The sequence below is a fragment of the Myotis myotis genome, unplaced genomic scaffold (assembly GCF_014108235.1).
Source record: "Myotis myotis isolate mMyoMyo1 unplaced genomic scaffold, mMyoMyo1.p scaffold_m19_p_8, whole genome shotgun sequence".
In the NCBI taxonomy this organism is placed as follows: Eukaryota; Metazoa; Chordata; class Mammalia; order Chiroptera; family Vespertilionidae; genus Myotis; species Myotis myotis.
Genome location: NW_023416390.1, coordinates 8,169,055 through 8,196,441, shown reverse-complemented (window position 1 = coordinate 8,196,441; position 27,387 = coordinate 8,169,055). Strand labels below are relative to the sequence as shown.

The following is a 27,387-nucleotide window of genomic DNA, read 5'->3' as shown; positions in this document are numbered from 1 at the left end:
ACTCAGAATATTATTTCTATTTCAGTTAATTTTGATTATTCGTGGTGTATTTATTTTTTGCTACGACATCATTGAAATTGAGTGTGTGTTTTATACTTACCGCGCACTTCAGTTCAGGACGAGCCACAGTGCAGGTGCTCGGCAGCCACACGTGGCCAGCGGCTGCTGTTGGAGAGGTGCTCTTGCCGCCGTTACCATTTGGCTATTGGGCACATTGAACCTTTTAGGCCATTATTATTTGCATCTTATAAAATCTGGCCACTCAGTGATTATCAGTAATAGTTTTATTACGAAGAAATGCTTCTTAGTAAGTATCCTGAGTATTGATTATGGGACCCTGAAAAAGAATTATTGGTCGGTCTCTCTCTCTCTCTCGCTCTCTCTCTCTCTCTCTCTTTTTTTCTCCATAAAATGTATGAGTGCTGATTTTGGAAAAAAGAAAAGCAGATAGCTTCCACCGTTTGAGGGCTGTCAGACCATTTAACTAGGCTGCATAGCTCTGGGATGCGGATATTATCATTTGCATTTTGCTAAGCGGAATTTGAGGTCAAATACATGATTCCAGGCCATTCTCTCAGGGAAGGAGGGACAGTGCCAGGATGAGATTCCAGGCCGCCTGCTCCTGCCTCCGAGCTTAGTCTCCACCACCATCTCCCCCCACCTCCCCCCAGGCCTCTGTGCCCATGGCCGGGCGGCCAAGCGCAGGTGGCTCTTTCTAGTTACACACCCTCAGAAGTCACGCCGCGATGACCATGGCACCTTGAGCAGGGCCACTCCTGAGAGTGGGGAAAGCGTTTTTCTAGGAGAGAGAGAGGCTCATGCTTATCTTGCCTCTATGACAACAGGTTCACCATTTCGCCCACTCGGCAGAACCAGGTGTCATTTTTTCGAATGGCGGTGGCTCTGTGCCTGTCCCCGGCATTAAACTCCCGGCTCCCCTCCCACGATTGTAAAAGGCTTAGGGAGGCTTCCGATCCAAAGGCTCAAAGGTCTCCACTTGATCTTCTGGAAATGGGTCTGTGCCACAGTCAGAAAAACAAGGCCAGGAGCGCTCGATGCAGGGCTGGGGCAAGGGAGGCTTGTTTCTTCTTGGTTATTTCTAAATTTTGTTGTCAGAGCATCTTAGTTCTACGTGGCTGTTCTTCTGTTGGACTTCTCTTTTAATTTTTCCCATTCTTAATTTATTTTTTGAAGTGCTTTCCAAACAGTCTCTATGTTTTCATCTGTTGCCACTTTTTCCTTCTCTTTCTTTTTTCTCATTTTGCCTGGAGAGAGTGGGGGGACCAAACGGATAAATACCTTTTTATGGAATATATTTCTCCACATTCTTTTGTCATCTTCACCCCCCCCCCCGCTCCCCCCCCCCCCCCCACGGAGTTGCTATTAAAGGCTTTAAGAACCTGGACGTTAATTTTCTTCTTCCCCACAATAGACCTCAATTGTACTATTTTTCATCTCTCTTGTCATTGTCACTAGAAATTGAGCCTGTTTTTCCTGTCGTCCCCTTCTTTTGTAACGATTGTATGTCACTGTAAAAAATTCATAACTGTTTAGAACGATGAAATCCTAGGGAAGAGGTACATTTTTCTAGGGATTAAATATAACCGGTTTATGGTTTTCTTTGGGATCTCATACATATGGGCTTCAGAACAAGCTTATTATCACCCTCTCCTGGTTAATATTGTTTTATTTTACAAATTACCTCAAATCCCTTTATTTTTTCTTTCTGACAAAGTAGGTGATTCGTGTGAGGGATGGGTGTTTGCCCTCTGACTGGGAGGGGTTATGGTTATCATGTCCGATAGCAATTACTTCCTTCAGTCACTGAACTAAAATGTTTAGGTAGGATTTCGGTCGTTGACACTTCCAAAATGTAAGGCCCTACATGGAGTAGACCCTGTGCTATCATGCTGTATTTCATAGTGAGCTCATTGAACTATTCATATCATTTTTAAGAATTAATAGGGTCTTAAGTTTTCTCAGTCGACCCTACACTTGAGGAGGATTTATGATTCCTAAGTAATGGATACGTAATAGCTCCTGGAGCCCCTGGATTCATGGGAAGGTCTTATCTGTGATTCCCAGGTGCGTGACACTCAGGTGTTGGCATTAGGAACTGCACATGGGCTGTCAGCATCGAGACTCACGTACACACAGGTATTCGTGGTGAGGAGGCTTATGGCTCCCCTGACGACATGGCCCCATGTGTGCGTACATTGAAATCTTTAGAAATAGAAATCCACCTGCTTCCTCAGACAGAGATGTGAGAGCTAAAAGGTCTGAAAGGGGGTGTTCCCTGCCGGGAGGGCCTCTCAGGAGTGGGTCCTATAAAATGTTATTCGTGCTTCAGAAGATTTTACAGCCCCTGCAACAGCATTGAGGGCAGCAGCCAATCAGACTTGCTCTCACTTGTATCGCTGGTGCCACTGGGGATACCTGGCACACAGTAGGTGTTCAGGGGATACAAATTGGATACATGAATGAGATAATTTGAAGGACATCTAGTTTTTACTATTCATTACATGTCTTACTTACGTTTGGGAATACACTGGGCATAAATAAATAAGCATTTCTTTAAAAAGGTATTTTTGCAAGGCACCCTGTGGCCAGGCTGCATTCTCTTCTTTGTCTAGAACAGTCAGTCTGCTCCATCCTCATTTCTTGTTTCCCATAAATCCGCCCCGTCGATGGTGCACTTGCTCTAAGCAGTACTGCTGCTTTGCTGTTCTCCAGAGTGAACACTGAGTCAGTCGTCGTCCCAGGGATGATATGGTGTGACTTGTTAGAGTGTTGTGCCGGCTTAATAACAATTACCCCGATCTCTAATGATAACAGTTCCTAATGAGTGTTATTATTGTTAATAAGGCTCACACTTAATAATGACACCCAATACTTAGTATCTTTAATAATAATAATTAGCACCTGGGAACCAGTTGTGCCTTTGTATTATCTTCAGAACAAAAATCGGCGAGCTGGTCGTTGGCGGAGTGTCTGCTGCCACCCTCTCTGTCCAGATCAGTGAGTCAGGCTGCCAGGGTCCGGCCACAGGGAGGGGCTTCGCACGCAGCTCCGGCGCCCTCCGCACGGCACTGCCCAGAGGTGTCACCTTCAGCGTGAGGGGCCTTCACAGCGACACTAACCCTCCATCTCCCCCTCTCTCCTTCCGCCTGCCCCCCATCCTTCACAACTTTCGATTTTTCTTGCACAAAGAGAAGATCCAGAGCCGATTGTTAGTCCATAACACGCTCATTTGTGTAGGTCGCATGGGACAGAGTCCATGTTTATTACTTGTATGTTGGTGAAACTTTGATCTTCTTATGCCTTGACTATGTTTAGATTTAAACTCCTGTACAACTTTTTTTTTTTTAAATAAAAAACAGTTTATAAAAATCTTTGGCAAATTAAGCATTTTTTAGCTTTTCACACTTTGATACAAAGCAGAGAAATATTTCAGTGACAACAGATTTCAACAGATTTTCAATGAGACTAATTTGCTTTATTCTTTGGGGGAGTTTACTTCTTTTCTCTGAAAACACAAGAGACAGCCCCCTTCCAGTGGTCACGGGTGCTGATGGATAAAAATCATAATTTTAAAGAGGACAAAGTCTTTTTATTTTGATGTATATTGTGACCTAAGCTCACTGTCAGTTAGGACGTTCATGGACGGGTTATTTCAGGCTCATGGATGACCTATTTATCAGGATTTAGAAACATAAAATACAGAGGAGAAACGTCTCTTACATGCCTTTTGACGTTCCGGTACATAGTCACACAATGGCACAGGCCCTGACGTCGAACCTACCATCCTACTGGGTAATTTACAGCACTTTCCGACCACAGCAGCTCTGACCTGAAAATAGTCCTCCTGGCTGATAGTTAATGATAAAACCGTAGACTTGAAGGGGAAGGGTGCCAGGGGCCCGCAGGTCGACTGGACCTCACCTCTGTGCCACCGGGGAGCTCAGGTCGCAGGGCAGGCAGGACTCCGCCGATTGACTGGTGCGGCCCCCCTTTTAATGACTGGAGTCGGAGGCCTTCCCCCCATGGCCCAGGGCAGTCCGGCCGCGGCCTGAGAGTAATGAAGGAGGGGGGACCCACAGCTTTCCCATTAGGCCCATCTGACTGAGAGGCTTGTTTAATCTAAACCATCACGGATCACAGATGAGTGACTTTTACGACTGTCCCTTCCCTTCTCGTCGTGGTGACGGAGATGCGCTGGGTAATGTTTGCGTTTTGCTCTCGCCTCGTGTCCCCCAGGGCTGATGATTCCTGTCTTCTGCGTGGTGGAGCAGTTGGACGGCTCTCTCGAATATGACAACAGAGAAGAACACGCCGAGTTCGTGCTGGTTCGGAAGGACGTGCTCTTCAGCCAGCTGGTGGAGACGGCGCTGCTGGCCCTGGGCTACTCCCACAGCTCGGCCGCCCAGGCCCAAGGTATCATCCCCTCCCCTTCCCTCCGCCTCCTGTCTTTTGTCTGTCGTGATGTGGGGAAGAATGTGTTCCCTGAAGTGATTCTCCGAACACGGGTTGGAGGAGAATGGTCAAATTGAGCATCTTTCTCAAACAGTGAACAGCAGAATACTTTGTGCAGAGTCTTTTCTAAAAAATAAAATAAAATGTGTTTTTATTGATTTTGGAGAGGGAGGGAGAGATAGAAACATCAGTGATGAGAGAGAATCGTTGATCGGCTGCCTCCTGCACACCCAACACTGGGGATCTAGCCTGTAACCCGGGCATGTGCCCTGACCGGGAGTCGAACCGTGGCCTCCTGGTTTCATAGGTCGACGCCTAACCCCTGAGCCACGCTTGGCAGGGTGGAGTCTTATTTTCTGGTTGTTTTAGGAAAGATTGGACCAGCACCTCTAGAGTCACCCAAACCACCTTGCATTTCAAAGTGATCATCCCACGGTGTGTTTGATGGTTTGTTTTTCATTGATAACCCTGGCATTTTCTCTGAGTCCCCCGATGTTGTGTTTTTGAGCTGGTGCTGAGGTGTTTCATTCCTAACTTGCCAAACTTTAGTACATGATTTATAAGCGCTCAGTTTTAAAAATGTATTTACTGCAACTTCCACACTTTACAATTGGCTTTTAATTAAATAGAAAAAAAATGGATGCATCTGACTTTTGTGTCTTTGAATACTGCGCTGTAGTTTTGATGTAATCCATTCATTAAAAAAAAGAAAAGAAAATCTCAGTGTCATTGTGATCAATCCCTTTTACCTATTTAATTGAATATTAAAGTTGCATCAGTATTTCAGCGTGATTGTGCGGCTGGGAGCCCATTGTGAGCCTGGGCGGCAGCCTTCTAGGCAGAGCCCATTGTTCTTCCTGCCAAAGGACTGACAAAACAAATAACAACACAAACAGCCCCAAACCTTGAAGAATAGAAAATTTTTTTGACTCAATGGAATGATTATCCTTGTTTTCCAGCTGAAATGATTGAATTGCATAGTTTATGATAATAGTTATAACTGGAGGAGAGAAACCTGTGACTTCTGGGTTTTGTGTTTTATCCCAATTTCCTACATATATTCCTATAAATTACCATCTTCACACGTGTGGCTGTGCCAAGGATCTTTGCTATTTTGTGTATGAGTTCGTTCCTCTTCCAAAAATGCCTAGGAGCTATCAGTCAGAACATCTATTTATTCAGATAAGGAAACCAGGAGAGATTAAGCTATTTATGCAAACTAACAAATATGGTGACCAAGGACATGGGATTTCAGTGATCAAGCTTTGGGCTCTGATTTTGTGAGCAGATCAGTACCTTAAAAAAATGCTGTTGTGAAGTATCTAAATTCTATCTTAGTTCTCCCAAAATAACAGCCCATCCGAAACCAGGGGTCCCGAATGTTGGCTTCTGGTGAGCCCAAGTGCATTCGGAACCCCACCCGGAGCGCTGATAGGTCCCGCGCCGCCTACAGCGAATCCTGGCGTCCGTCCGCAGCAGCTCAGTAAAGGATGATTCCCTTCCTTTCTCCCAGGACTTTCCTTCTGGTACGAAGGATTCAAGATGTGATCTGGAGCAAATTGCACGCTGGCAGCATGCTTTTATTCCACGCTATGAAATAAAAGGGTCGCCCCCCGCCCCCCCCCCCCTTTTCATGCCATTTTAGGGATATTCCTCCCTGAATGTAAAGGTCATTGTATCCCACTGCTTGCATCCTGGCGTGCCGGCTTCCTGCTTGACAGGCTATCCATCTCCGTTAGCACGCTGCTCAGCGCGCCGTGAGCTCACATGTGGAGCGCACAGCGCCAAGTGGCCAAGATTTGATTCTTGGCACGGGCTCCGGGAAGGGGCGCGCAGGAAATGGGCACCAGGGAGCCACACTGTGCCATTCAGTGATGTGAACTGAGAGCCCTGCCCCCCCCCCGCGTGCGACGCACTAGTAGGAAATGCCCTCTGCAGCGGGGAGTTAAACCGTGGGCAAGTCAAAAGTGAATCTCCGCCTCCCCAAAGTGGGTGAAAACCCTGGTTTAAAAAACACGAACTATTACACTATTAACAAAGCCGAATCGCTGTTCTGAAGGAGCCCTAGATCACAGGTATACTTTATTTTGTAGGTAGGCAGAGGTTTCATCCCTGGGCCCTGTACTGTAACCTCACAGAGGGAAAGAGAAATCACGGTGTGTTTACTTGGTTTTAAATTAGGCTCCTTGGTCTCTGCTGTGGGTAAATAGGAAAACTTAGAATTGTTTGCCTTGAGATGAATGTGTTAGGTCTTTGTTGTCATTTAGATCCTCGAGGGTCTGCAGTTTGCTGCTTGTTGGTTATGGAGCAAGCAGAGAGCATGATGGGACAGGTGGTCCCTGTGCGCGGGCAGCAGAGTGGGAGGAAGCTGGGGGAGGCAGCAGGACAAAGTATGGCCTCCTGTTCGAGGCCTGAGGTTTCCTGTCTCTCCTTTTCTGGTTTGTTTTGTGTTGGTTTGGGTTGTGAGTGTTTAGGTAACGCCCCCCAGGGGTGGGGGAGGCACCAGCAAGTCATCTGCAGCCTATGAACTGCCTGTACCAAGCCCAGCCCTTCTTCCTGGGGGCAGAGCTAAGCTGCGTGGAGAGCGGACTCCTTGCACCTGCTGTAAAACTCGAGGCTCCTGAAGTGTGATTTTCATGTGGACGTGACCAGAAAAGAGTTTCAGAAATCGGTTGGGCCAGTATCCCGAGGGCCTTAAAAGAGTGTGTGTCTCCGCAGGGTCCTTATTTTGGAGGGAGGCTCAGGTCCCAGCAAAAGGGCCTGGACCCATGGTCCCGGGGCGTGGGATAGTCCATGTCTTTTTCTTGTTTTCAGGTTGTGATTAAGCTATATCTATATATAGTCCAAGTTTGTGGCACTGCTGTTGGGGACAATAAAAGGAGCCTGATAGTAGATTTTCTTTTTCTTATTTTCCATTTTTCTAGTTTTATTGATTTATTTAAGATGTTATTTTTATGTTGACACGATTACAGATGTCCCTCTGCCCACCGCCACCTCCACCAGCACTCCCACCCCTTCCGGGATAGTCACTTTCCTTTTCTGAGAGGGCCCTCCCTCTCAGAGGTTGTATTCATAAAGAATATTTACTTCTAAAGGATGAGAGAAGGCCCACTAAAATGGAATTCAGAGATTTCCAATTACTACCCCTTCCCCTTTTTAATAGTAACCTTCTTTATTTCAGACCAGATAGTGGTACCCAAGAGAGAGAAAGACACAGGATACCGTCATAAATCACAGGCGCTATGCTCCTAACTTACCCAAACCCGCACTTCCCAGCACACATGCCAGTAGCTGTGAGTCTCAAGGATGGGAGCTACAGGATGCATCTGATCTGCTGTTTTGCATATGCAAAACGCTGCCGCTGGCAGGCTCTTTGCTTTTCCCAGAAGAGGTGGGCTGAGGTGTAGTGAGCAGCAAGGACATTTTATATGGCACAGTAGGCTATGAGTCCCAGTCTCAATCCAAGTCTCTTGGAAGAGGAATGTGAACATAGGGGACTGCTATGCAGACACCCCCATCCTCTTTCCCCACTTAACTCTTCACTCCATTTATTCTTCTCCCTCCCCCTCCCATTCCCTCTCCTCCTCTCCCCTCTCCTCCCCTCCCGCCCCCACTACAGTCTTAATTATATACAATTTCACATATATGCATAGAAAAAAAAGGACAGGAAATACATTATGTCAACAGGGTGGATTAAGTGGGATTTTATCTTTTTTTTTCTAATCAGAAAACAATGTATAAGTATGAAATTCTACTTCATGAATTCTTCTCTGAAAAAGTAGGAAGTTTCTACCTTATTCCCCAATTTTGATAATCAGTTCACGTTATCCCTAATTTATCTGTAAACCTGAAAACTTGTACACGGTACAGATGCATTTCTCTAGTTTTATTCTGTTTAAGATTTTAAAAGTCAGTAGGTCATGAGTATGCTCCTATGATGTATAAACCAAGGCATTTCTTAGAGTCTTCACAGTGCTAGATCACACTAATTGAGCAATTACTATATGTCAGACACTATTCTAGAGATTTACATTTACTAAGTAATTTAATTTTCACAACAGCTCTTTTAGGTAAATTATGTTTCCCATTCCACAGATGAGGAAACTGAGGCAAACGAACAGGGGCAGTAACATTCCCTGTGGTACAGGACTAGGGGGTGGGAGACCCAGGTCCAGACTCAGGATCCTTCCCCACAGGCTGTCCTGTGACAGACATGGTCACTGGGAGTTTAGTTTAGTTTATATTTCTTAGATAATGATAAATTATGCATATTTCATTCCTATGGTGCAATACATAGAGACACTTTTTCAAGGTAAGCAAAACATACCTCCTTAAAAGCAAATAAGTAAATAAAAAGAACGAACCTCACAGAATTAATGTCTATTGAAGGTTGTGTGATTAATCCACAAGTCTTGCTTATGAGGCCAGGATGATTCCTGATATGAAAAGAAAGCATATTGCTTATTGATTCTGATCTTCAAAAGTCATTAATTCAGTAATATTGAGTGCCTACCATGTGCCAGTCACTTTTCTAGGTTCTGGGGGTAAAAAACTGGAAAAAAAAATCTTGCATTCATGGAACTTACATTTGGTAGTTTACTTACACACGAAGAGTGTAGAGTGTAGGTTATTAGTTGATTTTTGACCCTCTGAGCTCAGAAATATCAACTACTGAGGTTCAGAGAATAGAAATACATATAAAATTTGTTTAGAATTTTGGTGCTAATTTATAATTAAATAAATAGCCCTGGCCAGTGTGGCTCAATTGGTTGGAGTGTCCCCCCATGCACTGAAAGGTGGCAGGTTTGATTAAGGGTCAGGACACATCCCTAGGTTGTAGGTTTGATCCCCCATCCGGGTGTGTGCGGGATGAAGTTAATCAATGCTTCTCTCTCACACTGATGTCTCCCTCTCCCTCTCCCTCCCTCTCCCTCTCCCTCTCCCTCTCCCTCTCCCTCCCTCTCCCTCTCCCTCTCCCTCTCCCTCTCCCTCTCCCTCTCCCTCTCCCTCTCCCTCTCCCTCTCCCTCTCCCTCTCCCTCTCCCTCTCCCTCTCCCTCTCCCTCTCCCTCTCCCTCTCCCTCTCTCTCTCTCCTTTCCTCTCTTTGAAAGATCAATAAACAAAGACAAAACAAAAACAATAAGTAAATAGAATAAGACTTAAAACAAAAATAGTAAGGATATTTATATAAAAAAGGAATGGCTTAATTTTATAATATTTATTAGTATAGACTTTCCAGTGGACTAGCTATGTACAACATTTTATTGGGAAGAACTTTACCAGAAGTTACTTTCTAAGTAAATTTTGCCATTAGAAATGAATACACTTTCAGTTTAGATTGTTCAGCGCTTGAAATGCTCTGTTCTTAAATTAATTCTCTAAGATGTTTTATTACGGAAACATGCAAAATATGCCAAGTAGAGGGACTAGTGCATTAAATGCTCATGAACTCATTATCTAGGATTCACAATTCACACTTTATGGTCAACCTTGCTTATTGCTGCCACCAATCTTTTCTCACCGCTCCCCCACTGGAATATTTTAAAGCTCATTCTAGACCTCATATTTTAACTACAAATATTTTACTAAGTATTTCTTGAAGATGAAGCTTATTTTTATTTATTTATTTATTTATTTATTTATTTATTTATTTATTTATTTATTTATTTATTTATGTTTATCCTCACCCGTGGATGTTTTTATTGATATTTTTAGAGAGAAAAGATGGGGGAGAGAGGGAGGGAGGGCTACATTGATGTGAAAGAGAAACATTGATCAGTTACCTCCTGTATTTGCCCCAGCCTTGGATCGAACCCACCACCTGGGAGTGTGTCCTGAGCTGGAATCGAACCTACAACCTTTTTGGTATATGGTATGGTGCTTTAAACAGCAGAGTGACCTGGCCAGGGCAAGATAAAGCTTATTTTAAAAACATAACCACAATACCAGCATGATTCTTAAAAGCAAAGATAATTTTTTTTAAAAAATATATTTTATTGATTTTTCACAGAGAGGAAGGGAGAGAGAGATAGAGAGTTAGAAACATCGATGAGAGAGAGAAACATCGATCAGCCGTCTCCTGCACATTTCCCACTGGGGATGTGCCCGCAACCCAGGTACATGCCCTTGACCGGAATCGAACCTGGGACCTTTTAGTCCGCAGGCCGACGCTCTATCCACTGAGCCAAACCGGTTTCGGCAAAGATAATTTTTTAAAATCTTGAAATATTCAGTCAAAGTTCAAATTTCCACACAATTGTTTCATAAACTTTTTAAAGTGTTTGCTACGTCGGGAGCCACACAAACCGATGTATTTATTGTGCTTGGTTGATGTGTCTATGAAGTCTTTGAATCGCTCATAAAAAGTTTTTTAAAACTTAGGTTTGCTGCAAGTGAATGCAAAATAATTTTTGTTTTGCTAAACTTAATGGCAGTTCTTACCCTAGAAATACTGCAAATGCTATGGCCTCAAATAAACAATCAATAAGTTCAGTCATAACCTTGGAATTCAGAGAATCAGTCACTCTTTTTGAGGGCGGATGGCTGACCGTCCTCTGTTGTCTGGAGCCGAGGTCTCCTCTCTCAAAGGTTGCCACTCCCCCGTTGAACATGTGTAAAATGCTCTCTCCCCTTGCCTTGCTTCTTTGGGTTCTTTCTTTGGCGCTCTCTCTTTTTCTCTACGTTTCCTTCTTTAATTAAATGCTCATGTTTGGGACACTCTCGGCAGTTTTCTCTTTATAAGGGCAATGTTGGAAAAAGGTGCATATTTAGAAAATTTAGGCCTTGGAGCAAACTTTTAACAAACAAGCTGCATTAAAAAAAAAAAAAATTCTGTGGCTCTCAAAAGAGAGCTAAAAAAGCGACCCCCAAATTGCTCCCAACCAGGCTTCAGTGAACCTCATTAGAGCTGGACGGGCCAAAAGGTGAAACACTGGCTGGGCCAACACAAACCTCTAACAAGCCCTATACTCTTCCCTCCTTCACCACATACAATGAAATACTCATGTATGTGTGTGAGCACATATGTTTGTTCATTCACACGGCAAAACCCGAAACACTGCTCCTGCCAAGGGCGGAAAATAATGCTTATCTTACTTCCCTGTCTAATAGATACTTAAGAAAATATCTAATACAAATGTTTATAGTCCTGTATTTCTTGTATTTGTTTATATTCTTTTTAAAAAATATTTTTCTTGATTTTAGAGAGGAAGAGAGAGAGAGAAACATCAATGATGAGAGAGAATCATTGATGGGCTGCCTTCTGCACGCCCCACACTGGGGATTGAGCCTGCAACCCGGGCATGTGTCCTGAGTGGGAATCGAAGCATGACCTCCTGGTTCATAGGTTGATGCTCAACCACTGAGCCACGCTGGCCAGGCCAGGCTGTTTATATTTTTACACATATATAGATATATAATTATGGCTCACATGAGGGTCAGCTTACGGTATTTTTGTCTGTGTAACTTTGCAGAAGGGACGACCCTATCTGACTTGATATGTTGGATGCCTAGTGGTTGAGTAGGAAGTATTTGATAAAAACTGCTAAAGCCAGTGTGTGTGTGTGTGGGGGGGGTGGGGGGCTGTAAGGGGGGGTGTCATCTCATTTTACCTCTGGTCTTGTGATTTCTACCTGCCCATTTAAAAAAAATATCACACCATTAGAAATAATTCATTTAAAAAATCTAGCTCCTTATTTCTTCCATGATGAGAGAAGTGAATAGCAATGTTTTCAGTTAGCTGTTTCGTTTGGGGCAAATGGCCATGATGGTAACTAGCTTTGGAGTACTTTTTTAACTGCTTAAAATCCTTCTCAGAGTTTAGGCATTCATGCCTATGACTTGGAGGGGACTTATCATTTAAGTTCTGTGTTTTGTCATGCCTGTGAAATGATCCAGGTGAAACCGATTGACTCACAATGATATGCAGCTTTTATTTACTATTTAGAGTATGTCCCATTACACATATATAGCTTTGTAGAGTTTTGAGTAGGAAACTGACAACCTAAAATTGGCGATACTCCGATACAGTTTATATTGTGATTAATTTTTTTTTTTAAATCTCATTCCCTTCCAAACTGCCTTTCATATTTTAAATGCAGGGTAGAGTCAGTCAAATGCTGCAGACCCTGGTCTTTCTGTGTTTTGAGAAGATGTAGCACAGATTCCGTTCAGGGAACTAATTTGGTGAAAAGTTCGTTCATTAAGAGAGCTGGTATCTTCCAGGTAAATCCTTCATATGAAAGCACTCCATTGATACACCCTCAGTCTGGGTGCTGCCCCACCTATTCCAACTCGAAATAAAGTCTCTTTTGACATTCATGATAGACAGTAAAAAATTCTTGGCCATGGAGCACTTTGTAATAATGAAAATGCTTTTTAAAAACTCCCTGCTTAAAAAAAAAATAGGGATAAGAGCTCTGTCATCTAAATCTTACAATTTGAGTCACTTCTTTGTGAAGTTTCACAATTGCAGTGCTTTCACTTTTTTATTTTAGTGCACATCGTACATTTATACTTCGTCCAACTTTTCTCAGGTACAGGATTATTGAATTTTAAAATTCTTATGGGAGCTCAATGCCATAATAACCCACTCCTCTGCCTCCTATCCCTACGTGGGGGGTTTATTACTCATTTAGGGAGCTGGGCACAGGCGGGAACCCTGAGATGCCAGGGACCACTTCTATCTGTGTGTGACAGGGCGCGTGCAGGGGAGGTGGCGGGAGGCAGGGGAAAGGCCAGCTCTCGGTGGCCAGTTGGCCACTCATGGGCACCTTGGTTTGGTCTCTGAGGTGTCAGGTGGCTTTCTCACGGCTGTGAATGAGCATCTCCAGAGCCCGGGCTTTGAAAAGCAGTGTTTTGTTGTTTTTGGATGGCAGCTTTGAGAGCTCTGAGGAGTGAGCACATACCGTTCGCTTGCTCGAAAGCAGTGGCTGGCAACGTTATTTGTGTGTCAATGAGAAAAACACACAAAGGTTTTCCCCTGTCTGCTTCTCTTGAGTTTGGAGAAATACGTTATCTATCGCCCAGGACAGAGCAGCAAATCTGCCCTCCTGTTTTACCAGCTTGTGACTCAGGGTGGGAAGATTGCTGCGGGCTACACGCAAACATGCAGCACCCTAGGTCCCTCCTGCTCCCAGCCAGCTAGCGGGGGATCCGTCACACATAGGCCTTCTGTCAGTGTTACAAATCCAAGGATGACAAGCGGGAAGGCTCCGGCACAGTCAAACCTTTGCCCTCAATGACTGGGCTCCGCAAAGCCCAATGGTCTCCCAGATAAAGGCTGCCCCCTCCAACTCCTCCTCCCCACCCCCCATGTTGGGAGGAGTCTGTTCTGGATCAAAAGCTCTGACAGTTTCACCAACTTCTGATGGGGGATTTTTTTTAAAAAAAATATATGCTGCAGAGCCATAGTCATAAAGGACAATTCTAAATGTCATGTGTTATTATTATGAATACCGTGATTCCTTGGGATGGGAGGGAGGATTCTTAGGAAGGGGGCCTGGTGTAGACACTGCAATAGAAGATATATCAACGTTATTTGGAAAGAAAGCACTTTATTTAGCCTGTGGAGCGCCACCAGAGGAAATGCGGTCGAGTTTTATTGTCCCCGTTTTCTGGAGAAGAAAGCTGCAGAGAAAGATTTAAAGATTGCACCTTAATTCTCTGGTTCTGCCACATAGAATCGTTCTATGTACTCACTTAGCAAAGTATTTATGGAGGGCCTAGTGTGTGCCAGGCATTGTGCCAGGTGTTGGGGACACAGCAGAGGACCAAGGACCTAGTGCCACTGCCCTCAGGACCCTGACATGCGGGGGGCGGGGGCATGGAAAATAAACCATGAGCACGTGACAAGTGGTGGGTGGGGCCTGGCATCATCTTATGCAGATGCTGGCCCTGTTCTCTCCATCGTGTTGAAGTTTGGCAACTTGAGGCTTCTATAAAGTAGCTGCTTAGCCAGAACAACATGGAAGGTTTCAAATGGGTTTTGAGGATTAAAAACACATGATATAGGCTCTTAAAAGGTTAAACCTTCGTTTTCAGAAAAATTTACCGATGTGGGCTCAGTCCTGTTTGGGATAGGGTAAATGTAACGTTGTCAGAATTAGCTTGTATTAAGCCATGGTTTCGATTTTGAAAGGGACACTGAAATTTTTGTATGATAGACAAGCTATGGCTGTATTTAAGAAAATTAATATGATGAATAGGTTTATTCTATTAAGAACTAATATTTAGTGCTTTTGGCACAGCAGGCCCTGTTCTAGGTGGTTAACATTCAGTCCCCATATTATCCCCCTGAAGAAGATAAATTTATTGTCCACATTGTACCAGTGAGTAAGCTGAGCCTGAGAGAGGTAAACAGCCGTCTGACACCAAACACTGGCTCCGGAGACTGTGTCCTCAGCCAGGGCCCCGCGTAGTGGCATCATAGTTCCAGTCTGTCAATTCAGTCCACCGTTCCAGCCGACAGTAACGAGATCTTATAGGCACAAAGCAAAGGCTGACATTGTGGAATTGGTAGCTGACCATATAGATTTTTAAACTGAGTGGGAGCTTGTTTTAAGTTTAACTAACAAAATTGAACTTGCTGGTTTGAGATGGCATTTTATAAGAACTTATTTTATTAGACCCCATTTTTATTTATCTCACTCCTTATAAACTTACATATTAAAAAATCTATTTCTAATAAAAATCAATTGCTTTTAGTTATAGAAAACTAAAAATATACAGAAAAGGTGGAAAGGAGACACCCTCCTGCCCCCATGGTCCAACCACCCAGAGATAACAGCCGGCAGCCTTATCAGTCATTCTTTTCTAGTTAGAGCTCTGGAGATAGATATATATATATAAAATTTTGTTAATGTTATAATGTGTAATTTACATAGTTTTTATTATCATTTTTTAAATACTACACAGTAGTGAAGCTTTGGGGGTTTTTTTTTCCTACATTTTTATTGATTTCAGAGAGGAGGGGAGAGAGGTAGAGAGATAGAAACATCAGTGATGAGAGAGAATCACTGATTGGCTGCCTCCTGCATGCCCTACACTGGGGATGGAGCCTGCAACCTGCACATGTGCCCTGACTAGGAATCGAACTGTGACCTCCTGGTTCAGAGGTCGACGCTCAACCACTGAGCCATGCCAGCCCGGCAAGCTTTTGTTGTTCAAATCCAATGTGAAGCATTAGCTTTCTGTCTAGAAGATTTAGGCGGGTCAGTAAATGAGGGGGTAAGTACTGCGGCTGTGCCTAGCCCGTGCTGCACCACCAGAGTGACTTCCTCCAACGTGTATGTGAGACCACTTTTTTCCCATTTGGTTTATTGCAGGTGAAAGGCCAGTTACTGTTATTATTATTTTTAATTTGGCGTTGACCTGCTTTCTTTCTCACTCGGCCTTGTGGCACAGAGTTAAGTTCTTTAATGTGGGAGAAGAGTAGAAGGACATTGTGTCATTCAGGAAGCTTTAGTTAATTGATTTCATATTTTGTTTTTACAATAGTTATGTTCTTGCCCACATTTTGGTCTTTCTCCTCTTTTAAAGAACACACACAGCATTGTGCGGGTGCGTGACTGAGTGCTGGCTAGTTTCTCAACCAGGGCCCTGAGTTAAAGATGTCCTGGGGGTTAACAGCTGATGACAGCACTGTAGCCTCTGGTTTCTGCTCTGTGCAGTAGGATAGAGATTTTATGAAAGAGTCATTGGGGGAAACTCTTAGGGAAGGTTTTTTTCTGTGTTTAAATGGATGGAGGACAGCCCACTAATGGGTAGGGAATTTGTCAAAACAAGTCAGGAAGGCTCCCAGCTTGAAGGAGGAACGAGTTGTAATCCCTTTTGGTGGTTGGTTTGTACCTCACCTTGGATCCCCTGGGCCTGGACAGAGATGAGCCATCGCTCTCTCTGTCTCTCTCCTGCATTTTAGAATTCTAAGATTGACCCCACAGCTTCGCAGGTGTGAGGTGGGCCTGCTGGAATTCAGGTGTGTTTGCCGCTCACCCTGCACCCTTTCCCAGGAGTGTCCGGGCACCAGTCCTCTTGTCTCCCTTCTGGGTGCCTTCGGGAGGCCCTCCGCGCACACCGAGCCTGTGCTCCCAGGCAGGGAGCTTCCTTTTCCTCTGTGATGGTGTTGGTGTCCCTTGGATAGAGAGGAGTATCCGCTTTCAATACCTACTTAGGTGGGTTTCGTAACAGACATAGCACGGATCGGTCAGGATTTATGTAACTCAGGTTATCTATTAAAATGTATTCATGTCACCAAAAATATCCATTTATAATGAAAGATGAGCTTAAATGATGAAACCAGTGGTTTCTCAAGTGTACAAACCAGAGCTGTCTCATGTACCATTTTAAGTTATAATTTGCTACTGTGTTCCTTTTCTATTTGTTGCCCCCCCTGCCCCCCCCCCCCCCCCCCCCTGCCCCGTGGATATTAAAACGTTCCCCTTAGCAGTTTAAATGAATGCAATTAGGATCAGCAATTGCTCTTCTGGCTTACCAAGGGGGAGTGTCCTGTTGTGACTAATGGTAAGATTATGAATTGGTTGTAGTCTCCAGGCAGGTATGCGTTTAACCAGGTAAATTAAAAGGAACAGACCCAACTCTGTTGTAAATCAGGGGGATTGAAACACTCGTAGGAACGGCCCCTCCTCCCAGGGGACTGAGTGTCACTGAGTACTTCGTAAGGGATCTTGGTTGCGTGGCCTTGAAGTTTACTACAGTTTCCCATTTACCACTCAATCAAGGACCCATCGGTCGTGTATCTCTGTTGGAATGCCTCGGTATTAGTCAATAAGATACAGTGTTGTTTTCATGTCTGTTTACACCTTAGAAAAAGAGTGGTGTATCTATTGTTGCCAATTATGCTGGCGCGCACAGAGCTTTCCGCGTGCCCGGCGCCCGGCGCTGTCCTAACTGGTTACAGATGTTAACTCATTTATTGCTCACAAACCATGTGAGGCATAGGTACCATAATCCACATTGTATAGCTGAGGAGACCCAGGCACAGAGAGGTTAAATAAGTTCCCTAAGGACACACAGCAAGGAAAGGATGGAGCCAGGATGCAGATGTTCAAACCCAGTTATTCTGCTTCTTTGAAGCAGTGGCTTGTCACTACCCTTTGCCCCTCGGTGGCATGATTAGGTATTTTCATGTCTGTGGCATGGTTAGGGATCATAGTGGGTTATTATTAAGAATATAAATAAAAGCCTCTATAAGGCCTGGCCCAATAGAACTAGACCAGCTCGTTAAAATGCTACACAATCCCCCCTCCCTTTCCTTTATTTTCTTCTGGTAGTAGATTGGGGGATGAGGACTTCAAAGACATTGCAGGTGCCTTTTTAATCTGAAGTATGTTGATGCTTGTGGAAAAGTGAGATGATTTAATTTCCTCTATAATTGCATGAGGAATTATAAATTATGCTTTCTAAAGTACCTATGACACTAAACCACAAAATGAACAGATAAAACTGATTTGTTCTCTGACAAATCAAGATGGACGGCGGTGTTTTCATTACCAGCGCCGGGGCGGGCGGGAGGAGCAGCTGAGTGGCTCCAGCCCCACGCGGGCTCCCACGCCCGCTCCCAGGGTGCCCCCAGGTGAGTTACAACCGCACTGACACTCTCAAAACACGCTGTCACGCCAAGCTCCGCTCCCGTGGAACTTCTGAAGCCGGGGGATGCAGCTGTAGCTTCTAATACAGTGATGGCGAGCCTTTGGAGCTCGGCGTGTCAGCATTTTGAAAAACCCTAATTTAACTCTGGGGCCGTATCACATATAGAAATTTTTTGATACTTGCAACCATAGTAGAACAAAGACTTAGATTTGTGATATTTATTTTATATATTTAAATGCCATTTAACAAAGAAAAATCAACCAAAACAATGAGTTCGCGTGTCACCTCTAACATGCGCGTCATAGGTTCGCCATCACTGTTAATAGGACTTCTTTCCCAGGCAGGTCCTTTTCCGAAATCAGCGGTTCAATCCCATGGGGAGGAGGACACTTCCAGGGCATGGCGGAGGGGGCGGGGGCGGGGGTAGCATTTAGAAATTCTCTCTTCAGGGCATTGCATGGTCTCCTGGAAGGCTTGTGCTGGCTTTTGCTGGAGGGAACCTGATTCATGGTAAGACTGAGCTAGTTCTTCCCGCGGGACTAGAAACCAGCTGCAGGACTGTGGGGCGGGAGGCTGCACGCAGCACTGGGACCCGGTGAGGGGAAGCCCTTCTGAAAGGACCTGTGTCCCACGCTGCCACAGTCATGTGCTTGTCCTGAGTTTTAAAACGGCTTTGGAATATGTGGAACCAAAGTAGTTCTGTTTGCAGCCCTGGGGATTCTGGGGAAGCGAGAGTGCCGTCCTGTGTGAGGGATGATTGGTGATGGGTTGGTAGTTGGCGGCCTTGGTTTTTCTGGGCAGTGGCTGATTTTTCACCGAATTTGCCAGAATCCCTCCCCGGGTCCCCTGGGTGACCCTCCACAGCTGATGTGTGCCGGGTGGGGAGGGACAGGGGTGAAGACCAGGTCTCTTTGGGTCAAGTTGAAAAGCAGAACTCCATTAGGCAGGTAGTGGTCTGTTCGCCTCAGACTCCAGCCTGATCCGTTCAGACCACAGGAGGGGCCATCCTCGAGAGCAGGACATGCACTCGATGCTTTAGGTGATGTTTTCTTCTCAGGTCCATTCCCCATCCTGTACAGCAGCGAGTTGGTTGAAAACGATTATCCAGTTTGAAAGTTAGAATTTATTAATTCTAACAACAAGTAGTATTGTCAACATTGAGGATGTAGAAGGAAACCAAGCTAAAATTTGGAAGTAAAGGTCACTGATAGACAGTTGCACATTAGTATTTTAAAAACATATATATTTAATTCCCAACATAACAAAAATAAATGGTTGAAAGTGTGTTGATTTGCTGGTTTCTTTTCTCTAAGGCACTGTTGGGAGTGACTCCTGGTGAACGGTTGATTGTCTTGGCTTAGCTCATCTGTCAGATCAGCTGAGAGCTGTTTAATGGGGCGTAATGGCTCGATCTCCAATTCTGTGTCTTCTAGAATTTTCTTCTCATTGAGGACAGGAGAGTAGAGTGCGGTGGTTAGGTGTGTGGACTTAGGAGTCTGTCTGCTGGGCTTCTAAAAAAAATTATTGATTGATTTTAGAGAGAGAGAGGGAGAAGGGAGAGAGAGAAAAACACTGATTTGTTGTTCCACCTGCTTATGCATCCACTGATTGATTCTTATATGTGCCCTGACCCAGGATTGGACCCACAACCTTGGTGTACCGGGATGGTGCTCTAACCGATTGAACTACCTGGCCAGGGCTGAATGCTGGGCTTTTAATTTGGTGCTATGACTTTCCAGCTCTGTGACTCTCTGCCTCAGTTTCCTCAATATACAATAGGGGTAACAATAATACCTTCCAGGATTGTTAGAAAGAGTCAATAAAACAAGCCATAGAAAGTGTAGTATACAGGGTAAAGGCTGGGTACACCTTGGTTACTATTATAATTACTAGTGTTATTACTTTGCAATGCAGAAGCCAGATAGGTTAATTTCTTTTGTTTTCTGTAGCTTTCAATAAAAAACAATCCTTCATTCTGAAACACTGGATGAGAATTGCCAGTATTGTTTCCTTAATCTCTTTAATTTCTTATGTAATAAGAACAGATCCTCTGACATTCATGTCTTTTGATCAACAAAATCCTATTCCATGGCAAAGAAAAGAGTCAACTCCCTTTTTGTGGACAAAGTATTCTGTGTAATACATCGCCTTTTACCCTGCCCCCCCCCCCAAGCAGTTCATGCATATTTATATATTTTATTTATTTATAAAGTTACTATAATGCAACTTTCCTCCCAAATTATCTGATTGAAATTGTGTATTTTAAAAAAAATGCCATCGTTTTTATTAATGACAAATGGAAATGTTTGCCGCCGGCTTTGCAATCAAATGAGCAGCTAGTGTTTTAGTCAGATGACAGCTATTTTGCATCAGTTCCATCCTCTCCTCTCGTGGGTTCTCAGTACCCAGTTACTTTCGTACAAGCGGGACTGGACGGCAGCGAAGCCGTCTGAGTTAGCACACCTTCTTTCACAGCTGGGCTGAAACCCAGGCGTGTTCCCTCCCATTCCCCCTCCGACATAGTTGCTTCTGTCTTTTCTCTTCTGAGTGATCCCTCTGTGGACCTGTCTCACCAAGAGTGGGGGACTGTGGAGTGGCAGGGATGTAAATGTTTTCCCTCGGGGAACACGTTGCCAGTAGGTATTTGTGTCCTGGAAAATTTGAATGTAATGTCTATCACCTTTGAATCCTGGCCCCTCCTTTTCCCTCTCCTTCCTGGTGCATCTCACAGGAGACAGGTTTGCCATGAGATCCTGTTGCTTTGCACACTTTTACCTGGGCTCAATGATCGTGGCCTACAAGAGGGTAAAATAGTGGCATTTGTGTGACTAAAGAGTCTGATAGATAAAGACATTAGGTTATGTTATGTTATGTTATGTTATGTTATGTTATGTTATGTTATGTTATGTTATGTTATATTCAGTTACATTGTCGCATCATGCAGTCAGCTTGTGACCAGGGCAATAAGAAAGGAAAAAGTAGAAACTCCAAAGTGACAGTTTTAATTTATCCTGATTTATCCACTTCTTTTCCTTCACCCTGCACTCTTTTCCATCCTCACTCTTTCTCTCCCTGCCCTGAAACAGTTCTGTCTCCCGATCCCTGCCCTTTATTGAGCAATATTCTATCCATAAAAAAAGAAAACTAGGCCTGGATTACCTGTGGGAAAACATAGCTTTGGAAGATCTGGTTCTTGCCTGCTAGTACCTGTGTGGTCCCACTGTGTTTTTGTGTGTTTATTTTAATATTAGAATTCCCAACTGAAAGCTAATAATACTCTAAGGAAAGTATAATTACGAAGGTAAATCGGTATCAAAAATTGCATGGTGTACCTCGAAGTCAAATATAATTATTAGTGGACAGTCTATTTGATAATTACCCATTCATAGACTTGTACATAAAGGAGTGTTTTTAAAATTGTGTATTTTTAAAATTTATTTATTTCCCTACAAATGGTCATCCAGGAGATCATAGGCAAAACAACCCAGTTTGGTGTAAAAGAATAATGGCACCTATATGAAAGTAACTGAAACCCACTGAAATAGAAATAGAATGTTCCTTCTGCCAAATATTATAGTGTGACGGCTGCCAGGTCGCAGTGCCCACTCCCTTCTGGGTCCAGTTGTCCTATTTTTAACCTTCCCAAGGACTCACCCTGCCCAGGCCAGGCCATCTGACAGCCACCTCTACGCTGTGACCATTCACAGTGCAGGGGCAGTGGGGATGGTACCTGTTGGCAGGTGGGGCTGGAGCAGGGAGTGTGCTGGGCCTGGAGGCTCCCTCAGAGGCCTGGTGGAGTAGGATGAAGCATCGTGGTAAGAGGAAGAGCTAGCCTGTCTGACTCAGTGGTTGAGTGTCGACCTAGGAACCAGGAGGTCGTGATTCGATTCCAGGTCAGGGCATATGCCTGGGTTGTGGGCTTGATCCCAGTGTGGGGTGTGCAGGAGGCAGCCAATCAATGATTCTCTCTCATCACTGACTAGAGGCCTGGTGCATGAATTCGTGGATGGGTGGGGTCCAGCTAGCCTGCCCTGATGGGGGCTGATTGGGCCAGGCCAGCTGGGGGAGGGGACATGGGAGGTTGGCCACCTGCCCCGCCCCCAATTAGGGCCTGATTGGGGCCAGGCTGGCTGGGGGGTGAGGCGTTGGAGGTCAGCCGGCCCTGCCTCCAATGGGGGGGCAGTCGGGGGCAGAACTTGCTGGGGCTGGGCCACGGGAGGTTGGCTGCTGTAGTGCACGTCACAGTGACCAGTTGTTCTGGCCGTTCCAGTCACTTGCTTGGCATATATATATGTTTATATCTCTCTCCCTACCTCTCTGAAATTGTTAAAAATATATTTTAAAAAAAGAAAGAAAAAGAAGAATAGCTGGACCAGCTCAGAGCGCAGTGCAAGCACCACAGGTCTGGTCTCCAATCACCAAGGTTTGCAAGGCCACAGAGGGTGCAGAGCCGCTGGGCACCAGCAGACACAGTCTTGTTGGTGGGTGTGAGGGATTCATTCACTTAATCAAAATCCTCATGAATGAAGTATTCACCTTCCTATCAAATTAAATAGCTTATTTATGGGATTTTAATGCAACTTTGATATCCATATATATTCTCTTATTAACTTTCACTCATTCATTTTTTAACCAGCCCACATCATTAGTATCAAATGCTTGTAAAGCAATATTATTTTTAATTATAGTAGCTACTAAGTTAAAACAATACTATATAGCACGTTCAGTGATTCAGATGGCTAGTGATTAGCACTCTTCTCCGAGACTTATAGTCATATTGATGATTTAGTCTCCATTTCAATTAATGACACATGTTACCGTTGCTTTGTTTGAGCTCATTTTGAGCAGTTATCTACTTGAACCCTTGGCCAGTGGACTGGTGGCAGACTTAGAACTATTCTGTTACTGAAGATAGCATTTCCTTGTGGACTTGTAGTCATGGGGCATCTACTTGCCACAGGCCTGCTCTGGGATGAAGGACAGCCTGTATTTTAATATGCAAATGGTATGGCTCTCATTCCCATTTGAGTTATTTTGTTTTTTAGATTGTATTCAAATTGCACCTCCTCTCATCCTGTGGATTTTTCCTCCTTTTATTATCCCCAGCCTTTTGCAATCTGAACTGAATGTGAATTGCATGCTCCCTCAGTATTGCTGTGCTGGGGTGGTGGTGATTGGGCAGTGCCCCTACTTAACCAGAGGACTGCAGTCTGCCTGGTCACTGCTTCCCAGCCACAGCATCCTGCGTCTCCCCTGCACCCCCCCTCTCCCCCCGCCACATGGATCACTTCTGGAGGGACAGGTGTGTGCCCTGCACCCCAGGCAGACCCCTGGACTCCCTTGGTTTTATTTGGGACCCCCTGGGAGAGGAGTGACCAGCCACAGGAGTTCCTTAGCAGAAGGCATATGGTGCTGGATGGAGAGGCTGTTGCAGACTGGGCTGTGACAGGCAGGGGAGGCTGGCAGGCGGCTTGAGTGAGCGCTTTGACACCCAAGTAACAGCCCATTATCACTTGTGCTGGTGTCAAAACAATACAGCAGGAGAGCTGTGCTCAGCGATCCTGCTGTCACACAGGCTCCCTGTATGTCTCTGTTGGTGGGACTCTCTCCGGACCTTGGAGACGCATTAGGAGAGGGGGCTCGTCTGTTAATCAGCTGCTGTGTGCGGGCCCTGGGCACCGGGTGGGGGCGAGACTCCCACCACAGAATGACAGGGTGCCCCTCAGGTGCCCCTCGCCTGGGAGCACATGCCCATCATGGAGAGAGCACAGGAGAGGGGCAGATAAAATTGCCTTGAGATTTCAAAAGAGGAAGAAATCTCATCTGGTTGGAGGGACCCATTCAGACCAGAGCGGGAGGCGGAGTGTGAGCGGGGCCTTGACAAGACTAGTTCATGGAGGGCAGAGAGGAGGCGAGAGGCCGCTGCGGGCGGGTGGGCGGGCGTTCTATGTGGCTGGTGTGCAGGGGGAGCTGAGGCGGTATCCGCCTCAGGAATCTGTGTAAAGCGCCCTGGACGGCAGGCTGAGGCCCTGGATGTTTACTCTGCAGCCTCCCGTGTCCGGCCTCCCCTGAAGGTTCGAGTCCGGGGAGGGATATGTTGAAAATATGTCAGAGTTCGATGTGAGCTTAGATATTAATCAGTTAAGATTGCAAGTGACTACACATGGCAGACACTCTACAATGGTTTAGACAAGTAGGGGTTTTATTTGTCTCATGCAGGCGGCCAACCCAGGCTCATCCAGTGTTTGTCTGCCTCCTGGCTTCTCTCCTGAGGGTGGCAGAGTGGCTGCTGCCCCTACAGACCTTTAGCTCAGATCCCAGGCAGGACGGGGTGGAGAGAGAGGCCAAGGGCCCGATGCCTCTTCTCATGAAGCTTTGTCTTTAAAAAAAAAAAAAAAAAAAAATATATATATATATATATATATATATATATATATATATATATATTTATTGATTTAAGAGAGGAAGGGAGAGGAAGAGAAAGAAACATCCATGATGAGAGAGAATCACTGATCGGCTGCCTCCCGCACGCCCCACACTGAGGATGGAGCCCACAACCCAGGCATGGGTCCTGGTTCGTAGGTGGACGCTCAACCACTGAGCTACACTGGCTGGGCTAGCTCTGTCTTTATTATCCTGGAAGGGACACCTTCCCCCAAGACTTTGTCTTAGTCTTGGGTCTAGAGAGCCTGGAAATCAAGTGTTTTATGACACAGTGCTGCTCAGAAAAAGACCGGGATTCTGTAGGAAGAAAGAGGGCAGAGTGAACACTGCTAGGCAAGCAGCAGCGCTGGCCACAGCCCATTTGTGAAGCTGTCGTGGGAAATCAGGGAAGACAGAGGGCTGGCCTTGCCAGCAAGGCTCCTGATTAGATCCAGGGAGAACGACCGAAGATCCCGTGTCCATTGTGGGCTTGCTGAATGAAAGGCCGTGGGACAATGAGTTAGGAAAGCTGGGCTTTCCATCTGGCATGGTCGTGAGGCACGCATGCATTTGAAGAAGTCACGTCTGCACCTCACGTTTCTCCTCTGTAACACGGGGGCCCTGGAGACACAGGAGCTCAAATCCAGGAGTGATGGCCTAGGTCAGTGGTTCCCAACCTTCCTAATGCTGCGACCCTTTAATACAGTTCCTCATGTTGTGGTGACCCCCAATTTCATTGTTACAAATTGAACATAATTAAAGCATAGTGATTAACCACAAAAACAATATGTAATTATATATGTGTTTGCTGATGGTCTTAGGCGACCCCTGTGAAAGGGTCGTTCGACCCCCAAAGGGGTCTCGACCCACAGGTTGAGAACCGCTGGCCTAGGTGCTTTTGAGTGCTGTGTTCAGATAAACCATGGAGTTATAAGACCCAACATACAGATTCTGAGAAGATAGAAATGTTATTTGAAACTGTTTTCTCATAATTTGAGGAACTAGAGGGCTAGCAAAGGTATTTCATATATTAATTTTAAAAAGTATTTAAAAAGCAGCACTGTAGTCCTTGGTGCTGGTGTGTTCTGTTATCAACTCTACTTGCATTTAGTTACTGTGAGGGAAATGGGAGATAACAGATTCACTCCGCAACCCCTGCTCTAACAGGATCATTTATAATGTGACAATTTATTACACGTGTTTTTTGTTTGTTTTTTTTTTCCTGATAAATAGCTCAATTACGCTCTCCATGCATTTTACAATTCCATCTGGGGCACCTCCCACCATATAAAGCGAAGATGCGTTTCTGTTTCTTATCCCTGACTCGTCCCCATTAGGGGAGGTGTTGCCTCTTTGGCTCTGTCTCTGATTTCTCCCTCCAACTGCCAGGATAAGGCACGTGTCCCTCACTCACATGTGGTCACACGGTTTTAAGGATGGAGGGAGATACAAAGAAATACAGAATTTGGCCCGTCCCCTCTGGGGATCTGTTACCTAGTTGGGAAGAGAAGAGAACGGCACAGAAGACAAGATAATGGCTGGAGCGGCCTCACCTCTGTGCTGCTCACGTTGGCGGGCGGGCACCTAGGCGAGGGGTCCTTTGGCCTGTCCAGGGCTGTCCTCTCTCCTTGCTCACTCAGCACTGACTCACCTATTTGGGGACCTTGCTTCATCCTTTGTGCCCAGAGTTCTGGTGTCTTCCATTTCTCCTTCCTCCATTGGCTCTTCCTTTTTGGTCTACAGAAATGCTCAGTCGAGCCTAGCCGACACTAAAACAGAGATTCTCAATATGTATTCCCTGATCCAGGCCACCACCGTGCCTTATTTTTTCCCTTGTTTAAATGTATTCAGCCCTGGCCAGGTAGCTCAGTTGATTAGAGCAAGGTTGTGGTTTCCATCCCTGGTCAGGCCACATACAAGAATCAACCAATGAATGCATGAATAAGTGGAACAACAAATTGAGGTACCTCTCTCTCTCTAAAAATTAATAAGTAAAAATTTTAAAAATATATTCTAAGTTTGCATCACTCCATCCTCACAGTCTAGCTCCCATCCATCTCAAGTCGCCTCTTCTCTCTGAGATCAACATTGGTTTCCTAGTGACCACATGCAGGCCCCACAATATGGCTAAGTCTTCCCTTCCATCCCCTTCCGACCATGGGACTGCTTGCATCTTCTACCCTCATTCAGAGGGGCCTTTCTCGTTGTTCCTAGATGCGCCATATTCTTCCCTGGGTTCTGTCTTTACGCGTTTGCTGAAGTGCTTGTCCCTCTCCAGTCCTCCAACACGAAGACCCAGTTGTAACTGGAGTTACCATCCAGGAGTGTCCTCCCCCCACCCCCTGCCCTTTCACCATCAGCCTTAGTGGTTTTTCCTCTGTGCTCCCACAGTGCTGATTTTTGTAACAACATTTAACACAATGGATTGTAGTCTGCCTGTTTACTTATCCTCCCCCCCAACCCCACCCCAGTATCTGAGTTACTCAGTCCAGGCCCATGTCCTGTCTGCACCCACTGCTTGTATAACAACTCTCATGGCTACCGTACTGGCTTCGCGCCCATGACAGGAGGCCATAGGTTGACTCTGCCACTGGCTGGCTTTGTGATAGCGGATACGTGTGTAAACCTCCTGGAACCTCAGTTTCTCTGTCTACAAAAAAAGGGTTTTTTTTTGCCTCAGAAGGAAGTCTCTCCCAGGTGCAAGGAAGCTGTGTGAGAGAATGAAAGCGCATGTGTGGAGCCCAGTAGAGCAAGGCATTCAGTGGGATTTGAATTTGGTACTTAGTTAATATGGCCCAAATGAGATCTGTAACCTAAGTAGAGAGAAACCACCCAAGATCAATAAATGTCACTTATTAGCAATTGCTATTTGGGCTTTTAAAAA

The 27,387-nt window shown here is 45.1% G+C and overlaps 1 protein-coding gene across 1 annotated transcript in view; it reads left to right on the top strand.

The window, feature by feature from the left end:
- The window catches only part of SATB2 (SATB homeobox 2), a 172,502-nt gene that overhangs the window by 19,382 nt on the left and 125,733 nt on the right, over window positions 1-27,387 (top strand). Inside the window, exon 3 of the mRNA XM_036320855.1 lies at window positions 4,258-4,434. Coding sequence (XP_036176748.1) covers window positions 4,258-4,434 — 177 coding nt within the window. The remainder of the gene's footprint in view (window positions 1-4,257; window positions 4,435-27,387) is intronic.